The sequence below is a fragment of the Punica granatum genome, chromosome 7 (genome assembly GCF_007655135.1).
Source record: "Punica granatum isolate Tunisia-2019 chromosome 7, ASM765513v2, whole genome shotgun sequence".
Lineage (NCBI taxonomy): Eukaryota > Viridiplantae > Streptophyta > Magnoliopsida > Myrtales > Lythraceae > Punica > Punica granatum.
Window position 1 is genome coordinate 18,890,260 of NC_045133.1, and position 12,702 is coordinate 18,902,961.

The 12,702-nt window shown below is 37.9% G+C and overlaps 2 protein-coding genes across 2 annotated transcripts; one reads left to right on the plus strand and one right to left on the minus strand.

Moving 5' to 3' along the window:
• The first annotated feature begins 4,225 nt into the window (after nucleotides 1-4,225).
• Nucleotides 4,226-5,652, plus strand: LOC116215313 (uncharacterized protein At5g19025-like). The gene has a single exon (XM_031550969.1). It carries the CDS (start codon nucleotides 4,812-4,814, stop codon nucleotides 5,478-5,480), a length of 669 nt encoding a protein of 222 aa, XP_031406829.1. The 5' UTR covers nucleotides 4,226-4,811; the 3' UTR covers nucleotides 5,481-5,652.
• Nucleotides 5,653-7,830: 2,178 nt separating this feature from the next.
• On the minus strand, nucleotides 7,831-12,485 carry LOC116215671 (2Fe-2S ferredoxin-like). Its single transcript, XM_031551477.1, has 9 exons — nucleotides 12,367-12,485; nucleotides 10,966-11,057; nucleotides 10,539-10,740; nucleotides 10,298-10,365; nucleotides 9,117-9,232; nucleotides 8,823-8,929; nucleotides 8,467-8,516; nucleotides 8,304-8,386; nucleotides 7,831-8,200 (listed from the first exon to the last, which is right to left on the minus strand). Exons 3-9 carry the CDS (start codon nucleotides 10,594-10,596, stop codon nucleotides 8,086-8,088), a joined length of 597 nt encoding a protein of 198 aa, XP_031407337.1. The 5' UTR covers nucleotides 10,597-10,740; nucleotides 10,966-11,057; nucleotides 12,367-12,485; the 3' UTR covers nucleotides 7,831-8,085.
• Nucleotides 12,486-12,702: the final 217 nt, after the last annotated feature.

The following is a 12,702-nucleotide window of genomic DNA, read 5'->3' on the forward strand; positions in this document are numbered from 1 at the left end:
TGCCTCAGTTTTTTACTAAGATCAGTTTTCTCTGAACAACAACAACGTGTAAAAGCAAAAGCCAATAGTCATGCCATGATGCAAAAACTGTGATGATGTCCAATAAGATTGATACTCTGACCTTTTTTGGGGTGAGAGATTGATACTCTTACTTTAATTGATTGATCTTTTTATTTCACACGTTAATATTTATTTATTTTTATTATTCTTTGTGGAAAATGTAAAAAATAATAGTAATTTTGGTTTTATGAATTTTCATGATAGAACAATTATTATTATTATTATTTGTTTATAAGAGTAGTGTGCATGTTCCATAATAACACAACATATTTTAAACAATTAAACATAAAATGACTATAATGATACGTATAAAAAAATGAAGGGGGAAAATATATATTAAATGTGTAGAATAATTGACCTCAATATTCTCAATTACAACATTGTAGAATAAGATGTATATATATATATATATATATATAAACAATTGGAAGAATCTGAATAATCACTTCTTATGAAGGGGGAAAACATGCGCGGCACAATCCCCTTGAAAGTTTTCGTTATAAAAAACTTCAATCATGAGAATGAAAAGGTGCAAGTTCTAGCGATATACATGAAGTTTTCGTTATAAAAAAAACAACAAATAAATAAAACCTGATAACCGATTTGGACTATATCATGGTCAAAAACTATATCAATGAGAAATTGGTTACATAAGTTTATAGATTCATTTTTAAGACAAAAGAGTGCCAAATCCATCTTTGGAAAAATAGAATAATTAATTTGTTATTAACCTGAAAATAAAAATAAAAAGTCCATATAATTAGAAAGATTACTTTGAAATTCACAAATATATCTTTTTTTCCAACTTGTTTTGAACCTTACTCATCAAAAGGTGCAAACAAATATTACACATTACACTTACCAAGTTGATTTTAGTTGAAAAGATTATTAAACCTTTTAATGCCAAGAGAGGAGATTTAAAATCAACTTATCGGCCTCTTAAATTTTAAATTCAAGCATTATTTTTATTTATTCACCTTAGTCAGTATGTCGAAGGACTCCTCCAAAAGCCAATTTTACGTTCTCTCTCTCTCTCTCTGTTTTTTTTTTTTGCCGAGGGCCACTTTTAAGTTCTTGACTTCCGACTCTTTTTTCACTTTTAACCTAACTTTTTTTTCTATTCAGCTCATCTTCAATGTTACGAAGTTGTTCACTTCAGTCATGCGTTCATTTTATCAATTTAGAAAACGCTGAGATGGTATTTTTCAAAAATTAAGACTATCTTTTAACATTAAATACAAAATTAGAAAAACCAAGGGGAAGAGCAGAACATATCAAGCTGGGAGAGGGAGCGAGGGTGCTGGTGGCCGCTGGCAACGCTCCTCATATTCATTGGGATCTTAATGAATCATCGTTGATACTCGGATCATTTCATGGGGAAGGGGGATGTTGCCGACGACCACTACTGGCTGTAGGGTAAGAGGTTCTGCACACTTTGTAATTTTTATAAGATCCGAACCTTAATCACTGATTCTAAATTATGGATCTGGACCTTCCTTTGTGACATGGTAAATTCGAACCTTATCGAAAATCTGGACTATAGGACAGGTTTCATGTATCTAATTGAAACCTATTCTTTTTTCTCTTTGTAAGATTGAAGGTGTGTTTATTTCAACTTAATTAAATAAGTGCTTAAAAATTAGGTACAAGTTAGTTATAAGGAAAAGTGAATGGAAGAAACAAAGAAATATGACATATGTGAATATAAATTACTTAATTATTACGTACAAAATCACTTAATGAAGTAAGTAGAAAATTTTGACTTAATGAAATAAGTCATTTTTCACTTATTGGTACTCTTTACTCCTCACAAAACTTTTCTCATTCTTATCCTTCCTCCCCACCTCCCATACATTTCATCCCTTAACTAATAAAGTACTTAATTTTTAAGCACTTCATTTATCAAACACCACCTAACTATAGCAGGGGTTCTCCCCCCACCCCCTCGGTTGATGCGTCTCTCTCTCGGACGAGTGACGCGTAAGAAGCTGCTGTGTGGCGAGAGCAGGCCCCACGTTGCAACTTCTCTATATTTTTTTTAAAATCTAGTATTGTGTATGTGGGTCTCACAATCGATTTTTTTTATTTAAATATGTACGTAGGACCTAACGAAAAGACTTAAAAATAGATATGATGGTTGGAATGATAACTCTCACTTTTTGTTGAATGTGTATCTAAATGATGTGACGATTATGTGATTGTGATGGACACACTTCACAAACTCGAATTAGAGACAATATATAATCTAAAACCTCGGAGTTTGGGCGTTGGAAAAAAGTAGAGAAATAAGAACGATAATTAAAAGGAGAGGTGGGTCCTTTAGCATTTGTTACCTAATCAATTAGAAATTGAGTAGATAATCAGATAGGATTAGAGTGGAGCCGAAAGGACTTGAGATGAGATGTTTCGAACTTCAATTTAACTAGTTTTAGTCAAATCATACGTATCATGAATATATTTTAATACAACTAATAAAATTATTATGAAAATTCATGTCTATCAAATGGAGTGACTGAAGAGATGCATTACTAAAAATTGAGGGTTTTCAAATAGGTTGATCCGAGCAATCAATGATATTTTACTAGCAGTTGAGAACTCTCACATAGAGTTCTTGCGATTTCAATGTTCCGCTTTCGTATATTATATATTGATTTTTTAAAATACGAAAAAACTAACCTATAAGTATATAAATAAATATTATAACATATTATGTATTATTTATATGGGTTCTAGTTCCGGTTTCAGACGCTTGTTGATTGAACCCAGAACCATAACCATAACCTATTTTATAGGTTCCCAGTTTTACTACCAGGAAAATGCAAAGTTATCTTTTCTTAATTGAAAATGGATGGCATTCTAAAGTGAATGAATAATGTAACGTTCATCACTTATTCCAAAAAAAAAAAAAACGTAACATTGAGAATTTGGTTGAATTGAAATTAAAAGAAAAGATTTAAAATGAAAAACAAAGCAATTAAATTTCGAAAATCAAAAGTGATTTTTTTTTATTTGTAACTGAACTCATAATTTTGCTATTCTTCACTTCCCGCCTGAGGCAAAGTATCTCAGGACGAACCTACTTGACTTAGGCTGGTGAACTACTACATGCATGCAACTCAAGATGAAGCATGCATATGATAATATAATAATTTAATATTAGTAGATAATTAATTCCACCTACATATCATTTAAAGCGCGCGAGAAGAATCATGTTTATCGAAAAAGCTAGACGAATCACATGACTTCTTTCAAACAGAAAAAAATAATATATATATATATATAGTACAGAATACTTATCCATGATATATAATTTATATATTACATACACGATGGCCAAGTCCATGAAGGTGGCTCACAAAATCATTCACATATATATTGATTGATTAGATTATTGATAGCGCAAATCCATTCTTACTCTTTTTGAGCCCACATAAGCCCTTTTTTTTTTTAAGAGCATATTTCAGTCTGCACCTCTTCTTCGACGTTTGGATGGAGAGATTTGGATAAAATGGAACGATATCACTTTACCAATTTCCTCATACCGATATTGTACCTTTTGTGTATCATAAAAAGAATCCGTCATTTTATATTTAAGAACAAATTTAGTCAATTAAGGTTGATGATTCGAATGAACTGAAAAATCTAATCTAAATACGATCTTTTTTCTGCGCTTAAGGCCTTATTGATTATAAAAGGACCTACACCTTGCCTTGTACAAATTACTACCACATGGCACGTAAGTTTATATATGGTTTATATGTGGACACATCGAAAAGAACCAAAAAAAAATTGACGAGCCATCTCACCCCCTCCTCTCCTTGGTCAGATGTACCGATCACCAATTAATTTTCATGTTACATCCATATTTATGTGACTCAATTATTTATGTTTTTTTATACTAATTTTGACACATAACGATGTAATGAGGAAAAACTAAATGCAACTAAATGAGTGATTAACACTTAAGTTTTTTGTATTTATTACAATTTGTTGGTATTTTTTCTTGTCACGTTTCGAAACAGAATGATCGGAGAATTTTTCCGTTTATTCATTTTTCATTGTCATACATTATTGGCCAATGGATTGAATCGAAGACCGATTGCATTTGCGTGCATGACCTTTCTCCTTCTATATAAATCGGGCAACAATTAATACGTGCTGAATAAACAACCCGATGGAGAAAGAGAGATCACACTCGTCCTCCCCTTCTCTCACGCTCAATTCGTAATAATTTCCAAATTGATTTTTTTTTTTATTTTTGACATTTCTTCGTTTGTCCATTTCACTCCATTCCATAGAACCATTCAAGCCGGCGCCCTTTACCCAATTCCCACTCCATCACCAGCCCACCGCCTCTCTCCATATCTAACACCTTCTCCCAATCCTCCGGGTCTCAATTCTGGATTTGGCCGACTCCGCGTTTGGATTTCTCATCACTCCGACAGCTAGAAAGCTTGTGACTTTAGCTCGCAGCCGACGTGGGCCGGCTTAATTCCGATCGTTTGTTGCCGGGTCTTGATCTGATTCCCGGTCGGCGCTCTCTGTCACGAAGGAGGAATCCAATTCCGGGGTTCTTCCATGCGATTAGATTAAGATTCTGATCGCTGGGAGCACCCGGGACTTGAAATTCTCGCCGATTGGCGATGTGGGAGTGTTCGATTGGGGATCTTTCTTGGTGGGAATTGATCTGATTCCGCTGGGGAGTTTGGTATCGGAGACTAGGTTTCGACTTCCGTTGGGTTGTTCTTGAAATGGTCTATTTGCACAACTCAATCTCTGTTTGCAAGAATCCCGTCGACCAATTCACTCTCATGGGGAGCTCCGCGAGCTCGACCGATAAATCCCGGACCAGAAAGGGCGCCCCGGCCTCGAGCTGCCCCAGAACTATGCCCTGCCACGGGTCCCGATGGGCTGCGATCGATGTTGTGATCTTGATAGCCGTGGTCGGCGCGTGCGGGTTCTTGCTGTACCCGTATGCCAAGTTTATACTTGTCTGGCTGATGGGGGCTGTTGGGACTGTGGCTTACGTGGTCAAGGAGGAATTCTGCGAGGAGCCATTGATTTACGGGTGCGTCGGGATAGGTGTTTCTTGCTCTGCATTGGCCACTTGGGGGCTTGTGATGTGTTTCACGGGCCGAAAGTGCAGTAATCCTAGGTGCAGGGGTCTTAGGAAGGCTGCGGAGTTCGATATTCAGCTGGAGACCGAGGATTGTTTGAAGAATTCGAGCTCGACCAAGGAATGGTCAAGGAAGGGCCTGTTTGAGTTGCCCCGAGACCACCACCGGGAATTGGAGGCCGAGCTAAAGAAGATGGCCCCACCTAACGGAAGGGCCGTTCTTCTTTTCAAGGCGAGGTGTGGGTGCTCTGTTGGTAGGTTGGTGGTTCCAGGGCCGAGACGAGTAAGAAAGATCAAGAAGTAGGAAAAAAAAAGAAGAAGAATAATATGTTCTTTAGCAGAAAGGGTATCAATAAAGCTGCTAATTAGTTGTAGTTAGTTTTATAAACAGTATGTTACATGGAATAAGCTTTTGTGATCACAGATACAGGCCTTAATATATACATCCGGTTATTGCGATTGAGCTCTTCGATTAAGTTGCTTTTCCCATTTATTTTCTGCCTTTTGTTGGAATTTGGTGAAGATTGTTGATGCACAAAGTTCTGTTTACTGATTAGATTTGCCTGTAGAAGATTAGCTTTGGATCACGGCTTCATTGTTTTTATATATTGCTAGGATATTAGTCTGATCTGCAACAATATCCGATAAGTAGCAGGTTTCAGTTTTTTACAACTCATTTTTTAACTTAAGAGGGAGATTGCAGAGAGAACTATGGTCTCGATTTACTTCATTTTCTCTGCAGTTCTCACGGCTTTTCCCAATCCGGAACTGAAGATTGAAGAACATACAGCGTATGATCCAATAGTAAGATAGTCTAGTGGTAAGTTGCGAGAATTGGGATAGAATCTTAATGCTGTATGATTTGTGGAGCAACCTGGAGCATCATCTGCAAGATCATCCAGGTATAGCTAGCCTCTATTGCCCATTGTGAGATCCTGAAGGTGAATTGAGAGAGAGGAAGAGACAGGCAGTTACTCTTATCGGGTTGCAACTGATACCAGAAGTTGGTGATTCTATACAGGAACTGACCTAACATTTGAATCCATGCTTAAGGGGTGCGAGTGACTTAACCTCGGCATGTAACTGTGCTGTACTGTTGGTTGCATCAGAAGTGCGGTGGGGAAAGAAATGTTTCTGGGCTTTATTCATTCTGTGCTCGTGTTCACCTTCATTTTGCAGCAATTTTTATCACTTATGATGGTAGCACATTTGATCTGATCATTCATCTAGATGCTAGTTTTCTGCACATCTCTTGTTTTCTGAAGGAGCATCTCAGCTTAACAATCTCGGTGTTCGTCTTTTCTTGAATTCTAGTAAAGATAAAGCTGCGATTTCGTTTTGTTCCCCAGCCCTTTACGATGGACTGATCATTGTGTGAAGGTCTACCAGTAATTTACTCTCCTCACATGCCGATATAGGAGGGACGTGGATCCACGTCACATGCTACCATCTGATGTCACGGCTTCACGATATTTGCAAGTGCAGTCGCCCGGCTGGGCTGACTAACACATCTCAAAATCCTGAAACCAATATAGACCAATCTATTTGATACTCATACTATTTGCAGCCGCTCCACCATCATTCATGAGCCAAACTCTGACAGCAACCGACGATTACTGTTCATCGAATATGTTAATCTGTCTTTTTCATTGCTAATTGATCGAGTTATTGGATGTCACGGTGGTTGATTTTTGAAGGTTAAATATGGTTTGGGAGTCTCCTTGTTGAAGCAACTCTTGTTAACAAAAGCTTATATAAGCAAATGATGAAGTACGTAACAATTATTTTAAAAACAAAATTGATGACGCTTATCGATACAGAATTTTTGAGGCGGCACTTTTCTTATGGATTTTGACCTGATTCCATTTCCAGGGCAAATCCTAAATCAATTCTTCTATCTTTTGAATTTTAGACGAAGAAAATTCGATATAACATTTCTGAAACTTTCGAGTTTCCATAGAGTTTTAGCTCACGAGTTGTACTTGGTGCGTCTTAAATTGATGCTGAAAAGTGAATATGTCGAGTTTTTGGCTGTACCAATATCTATTCACCATCGTGATAGTAGGATTGGAATTTAGTTGTCAGAGGCGTGTACGAACATTTTTCTTCAGTGATCATCTCCCCCGCGGCAAACAATTTGTCCAGGACTAACTAATGAAGTACTAGCATGCGTTCTCCCAACAAAATTTCGACCAGCAGCAGCTCTTCGTAAATAATAAAGCCAACGTAAAATTTTCATACTGCTCAACAGATGTGAGATCAAAGAATCCATAGCGGAAGGCAAATACACAACAGAAAGATTAATGGACTTGAGTCACGCATATGAAGAGATAAATCCGACATGATAAAGCTACAGAAAAAATCTGTCGAGTCCTGTTTAATGCCCCATCAACCTAACATATGTTGTAGAATTTCACATATCGTAGCATAGGCAGTGAAAGAGATGAACACACTCTTGGCCGACATGTGTATGTACCCTCCACGAATGTCAGTGAGATGATATGCCAATGTGATGTATATGGAACTATAACTTTCAACGAAAAAAGATGAGGTAAAATCAATAATATTAATACGGAACTCATCGTAAAGCCATCCCAAAAGTGAAGAGGAAGAAACAAAATCAAGCAAACTCATCATATTGCTGAGATGAAGGATGTTCACGTCCAAGATAAAGATTTATTCCAATGATTTTCCCATCAATTAAATGATATTTCTTTTACATCTATATCATCAGTAACAACAAATTATTTTCTGCAGTGATATCCGCAATTGGATCTTAAATCGACATTAGCAATGCTCTCAGAACAAATAGTTAAGTGCTATGGTCGATTAAAGTACCAGAACTACAAAACTGGGATGAGAACATCCTTTACACTCAGCAAGCACTTTACATTGTCTTGCCTCTCGTGTTAATGTGGTTTAGGTACATACCCATCAACAGCAAAATTTCGGGTCGCAGCAGGAATAGCCAGGCGAATTCCATCAAGCTCAGGTGTAGCAATTACTTGACACCCCAGACGGGACCTGCCAAATCCCAATGAATTTTATCATTTTTCCCAAGAGTGCAAAGATGGAATTTAATCTAGGTTGAAGCAAGAACATGCCAAAATACACAAAGAAAACTCACGTATCTGTCAGCCCAAAAGCCAGATCCAACATGTCATTTTCTTCATCGGTTGGGTCCTCCAACTTATTATAGTATTGCATGTCCTGCCACAGTATTCAATTTCTTACTTTTCTATAGCAAATTTCTGAGGTGTTTTAAGTCTCTCAAGTGTCTCAAAACATACCATCACAATCACGTGACATGTTGAACAGGCAAGTGAACCTTCACAAGCTCCTGATATCAAAGAAGCGGTATACTATTAGGATTCAACAATTCATTAAACCCCAAAAATCTTGCACAAGTATTAATCATCCAATAAGGCTCTAAATATAGGGGTAAGAAAAGGATGCCTCCTGTTATGAGAAATATTGAATTTTAAGAAAATTCGTAAGGACTGATGGAGTTGCTCACAAGAGAGAAACTACTACGGAGAGAAATTTGCAATTTTAGAAAGATCTCAAGAAGGAGACATTTACTTGAACTAAAAATATTACGCTAAGCAAGAAGTGCAGAATTAATGAGCTGCATCAGGATGTTTACCTTCGAGTTCTATATCATTTTCATGAGCAGCTTCTAACATTGACATTCCAATAGGGACCTTAATATGCTTTTCTTCTCCATCCTTGTCGACAAAGGTAACAGATATCCTGCAGAAGAATATCCGTGTTACAAAATAATTGTAACTTAAATTTGAGGTAGGCTTGTCAATCCATTTCATTTTAACAAGCCCATCCCTTGCATCTGGCTGCAACTGGCCAAGTGGTGTGTGTGTGTGTGTGTGTGTGTGTGTGTGTGAGTGTGAGAGAGAGAGAGAGAGAGAGAGAGAGAGCTCACTTCTCTTTCTGTTCAACCCTATCCTCATTAGCATTGTCAGAAGCCGAGGTAGAATAAAGGTGATGTTTCTGTATTATGCTATCACAGTACAACTTAGTCTCCACCTCCTGTTGAAACTGTTCCAAATTGCAGATGAACTTTTTAGAGGAATAATAAATTGAACGAGAAGATCAGGCCGCTTTCGAACTATAATATTACACAAAACTTATATAACGAGCAAAAAGACAAAAATGCTCAAAGTAGCTTAAAGTGAACCTAAAACTGCTTTTGTTCAAAATCAAAACTACCAAGTGAACAAAAGCAGCAAAAACCTCATGGAACTTGCAATGACCAGACACTCAACAAAGGCAGCTAATAAAAGACAGTGCAGAACAATAGGTACCTAGAACTCCAACAAATAATAACGATGAAACTCAGAATAATCAAGTCTTATTCAACAGCACAATTATGCTTCTCATACAAAACTCAGATGATGACAATTTCACCAAACAAGACCACCACATCCATTCAATACTATTTATTCCCTACCTAGTCCAAGACCATCTAAAATAGAATGAGTATCTAAAAGCTACCTCTCTACAAGCCCAATGAGCTCATACCTTGGCTTCTGTGAAAGGTATCCAACTACAACTATTAGGTCATTCCATAAAATAGTTTATGGTATGACACATTGCTTGTTTTCATTGGACTCTTATTTTTCCAATTTTCTTTACTTTTCCATAAGAGCATGCAACTGGGCAACTGGCCCTCTCCAAGAAATTTTCCTCACTAATATATAAAAGTTAGAATACTAATAGCTAAAATTCCAAGGCCCAGATTTTGATAGCACAGTCCAAGCAAAAAGACTTTCAAATCCAGCATTACCGAGTGTCTCGCAAGATTATAAATGATTTAAAGCCCAAAAAATCTGAACAATAGATTAACATTACAGTATTATCAAGAAACCACTAAATGCACAATCTCATGAATACTTATGCACATCTCTAATTCAAATCATAACCAGGTAAGAAGGGCTATATTAACCAACCAAGCTCTAACTTCCTTTTCCATGGATCAATTCCTAATAACTGACTCACTACCGAAATTAACCATGAAAAGAATAAGGATGTTCCTCAGATTTCACAATCACACGCAGAAGAATTGTAAGAACAACTTCTCCAGCAGAATAAACATTAACTAACCTGACTTTGCACAAATTGGGTGGACGGTCTTTGTAAATAGCCTCTTCTGACTATTGATGTACATTTGCCTGCAGATGTGGAAGAAAGGGAGCCAAAGATAAACTAGCATAAATATGTAAAAATATAGAATTTGGAGAAGTTTCAGAGCTCTGAATTTGAAACGAACATAGCACTAACAGCTTTATGTCATTCAATATAATTTGTCTGGACGCGGAACAGGAGAAAGAGAACGAAGAAATACCTCTTGAAAGCTCACGAGCAATCTGGGTTGCAACTCTTGAAAGCCGACGAACGAACATAATAATCAAAACTCAGTTACAGAGGAAATTGGCGTGACTCTTCTTGCTGCCAAGACTTCTCAGGAGGCGTGGACATCTCTTGCAACTTCGTTTCTCATTCAAACCGCCGCCCAGGAGGACTTTCTCGACCAGTAGTGGCGCGACCTGAAGAAAGGAAGTCGAATGGCAGACTACATATGAAATTGTGGAATACAAAATTTTCGCCTTTTTCATTCCATGAAATAAAGCAGTCATCATAAATCGTTATAACATCTCATGACTTGATATTAGCTACTTACTAGTACTGAAACAACAATGTCAGCAAAAGCGGGATTTCCATCGCAAGTAAGTCAAGAATATGCAGGAGTACAAAGGCCTTATGATCATTACCTGAAGAGGGTATGGCCGAGAAGTTTGTGCAGTGGCCTGCTCTCAGCAAGAGGATGTTCAGCCGGCAGTTCGCACACTATCTGATTCAAAACCTGTCCCAGCACAGATTGAGGCTGATGATTAGGACACCCGAATGAAAGAGAATAGAACCGCAGAAGGGAATCTCGATTCTGCATATAGCGATAACTCTGCTCCTAGAGGGAAAAATTTTTTTGCAGCTTCTGGCTCTGTGAATCACCCGATGCATCTGCACGGGCATAGCTTCTATGTAGCTGGAATTGGTTATGGGAATTTCAACAATGAAACGGATCCAATATCATATAATCCGATTGATCCTCCCAAAAGTGAACACGTTTGGATTCCCAAGAAACAGTTGGCTCGCCATCAGATTCTTTGCGAACAATCCTGGTAAGGTTTCGGTTTATATCTACTCTTATTATTTTCCCATACAAAATAAGTTGCACAGAATTGCCTAAGAAAACCCAAAATGCAGATGGCATGGAACACTTATACGAGGATACTCCAGACTCAGAATTCCAAGAAAGAGAAAGCTTTAGCTGGACAGCCCGGATGTTCTGTATTAAGAGAGCAGACTAAATGCCCACGATCATGAAAAGGATGTCTCATCCTCTAAAAGCAGGCATCCAGAAGACATCAGCAGCACAGAGCAGCCAAACCGCAACGTTTTCCCAATTTTTCGGTTCATATATCAGTAAAGTCCAACACTATAAGACAGTCCCCAAAGAAGACCCGAGCAAGACAAAAAGAGGCTCACGACGATTACAACAGAGTTGGTATAAACCCAGCAAGGATGGCATAAAAATTATCACTTTGACAACTCTGATGGTTATTCTTATTATTCGACATGTAAAGGGCAGAGGATTTATATATTCAAGGCAAGCCCAATTCTGGGAGTTAAGTTTTTTAATAAATCAATCAATTTCTAGTTTATCTAATCTGAACTAAAAGCTGACTAGCAGTTTTTTTTTTCAACAGAAAAAGACCCCAAAAAAAATTTGAACAGGTCACGAACTCAACCGCCTAATGAACGTCATCGTATGGAAGCTTCAGCTACGGTTAGCGCTTGCTACGCATTTTCATGATTCAAACAAAATCCGACAGATCGGATTCAACAGACAGAGTGACAAGATCAGCAGTAGCAAATCGACAGAGCCAATCAAACCGACACAAACGGAAGCCGAAACACACTGAAGTCTCTCAATCAAACTGACGCACACAATCAACAGCAGCCCATTTCAGCAAACGTCAAAAAGCTTAAAACTTCACGCACAGAATCAAAACTTCGTCCTATACGTACACGAAGAAGCATACCCAAAAGCAAACATACAGAGATTGTGTATAGAGAGAGAGAGAGAGAGAGAGAGAGAGAGAGAGAGAGACCTGGGCTAAGGTGTTGAAGAGCTCTCAGGGGAGGTTCCAATCGCGAGCACGGCTGGAGCTCTGCTAGGGTTTCCAATTTTCTTCGGAGAGGAAATGTCCGATCGCTGGAGAAGTGAGGCTTTTATGGGATGGCATACATTGTAATTATCGAAAGAAGATGAGGGTATTTTTGTCCATTCGCCTCCATTTCACCATCCGGATAAGCTAATCCGGACCGTGATGGGCGGCACCCGTATTCCGCATGTAAACCGGATATGGACCCCGAGTCGGAATAGCTATTCCGCATTCCGTTGAACCAAACGACCGAATAACTATTCCGTACGGAATAGTTAATCC

Coding starts and splice junctions, on each gene's coding strand:
- LOC116215313 (XM_031550969.1), top strand. CDS start 4,812: ATGGTCTATTTGCACAACTCAATCTCTGTTTGCAAGAATCCCGTCGAC.
- LOC116215671 (XM_031551477.1), bottom strand. CDS start 10,596: ATGTTCGTTCGTCGGCTTTCAAGAGTTGCAACCCAGATTGCTCGTGAG. Junction 10,366..10,538: donor TGCTCGTGAGCTTTCAAGAG/GTATTTCTTCGT, acceptor CCACATCTGCAG/GCAAATGTACATCAATAGTC. Junction 8,930..9,116: donor AGGGTTGAACAGAAAGAGAA/GTGAGCTCTCTC, acceptor ATTCTTCTGCAG/GATATCTGTTACCTTTGTCG.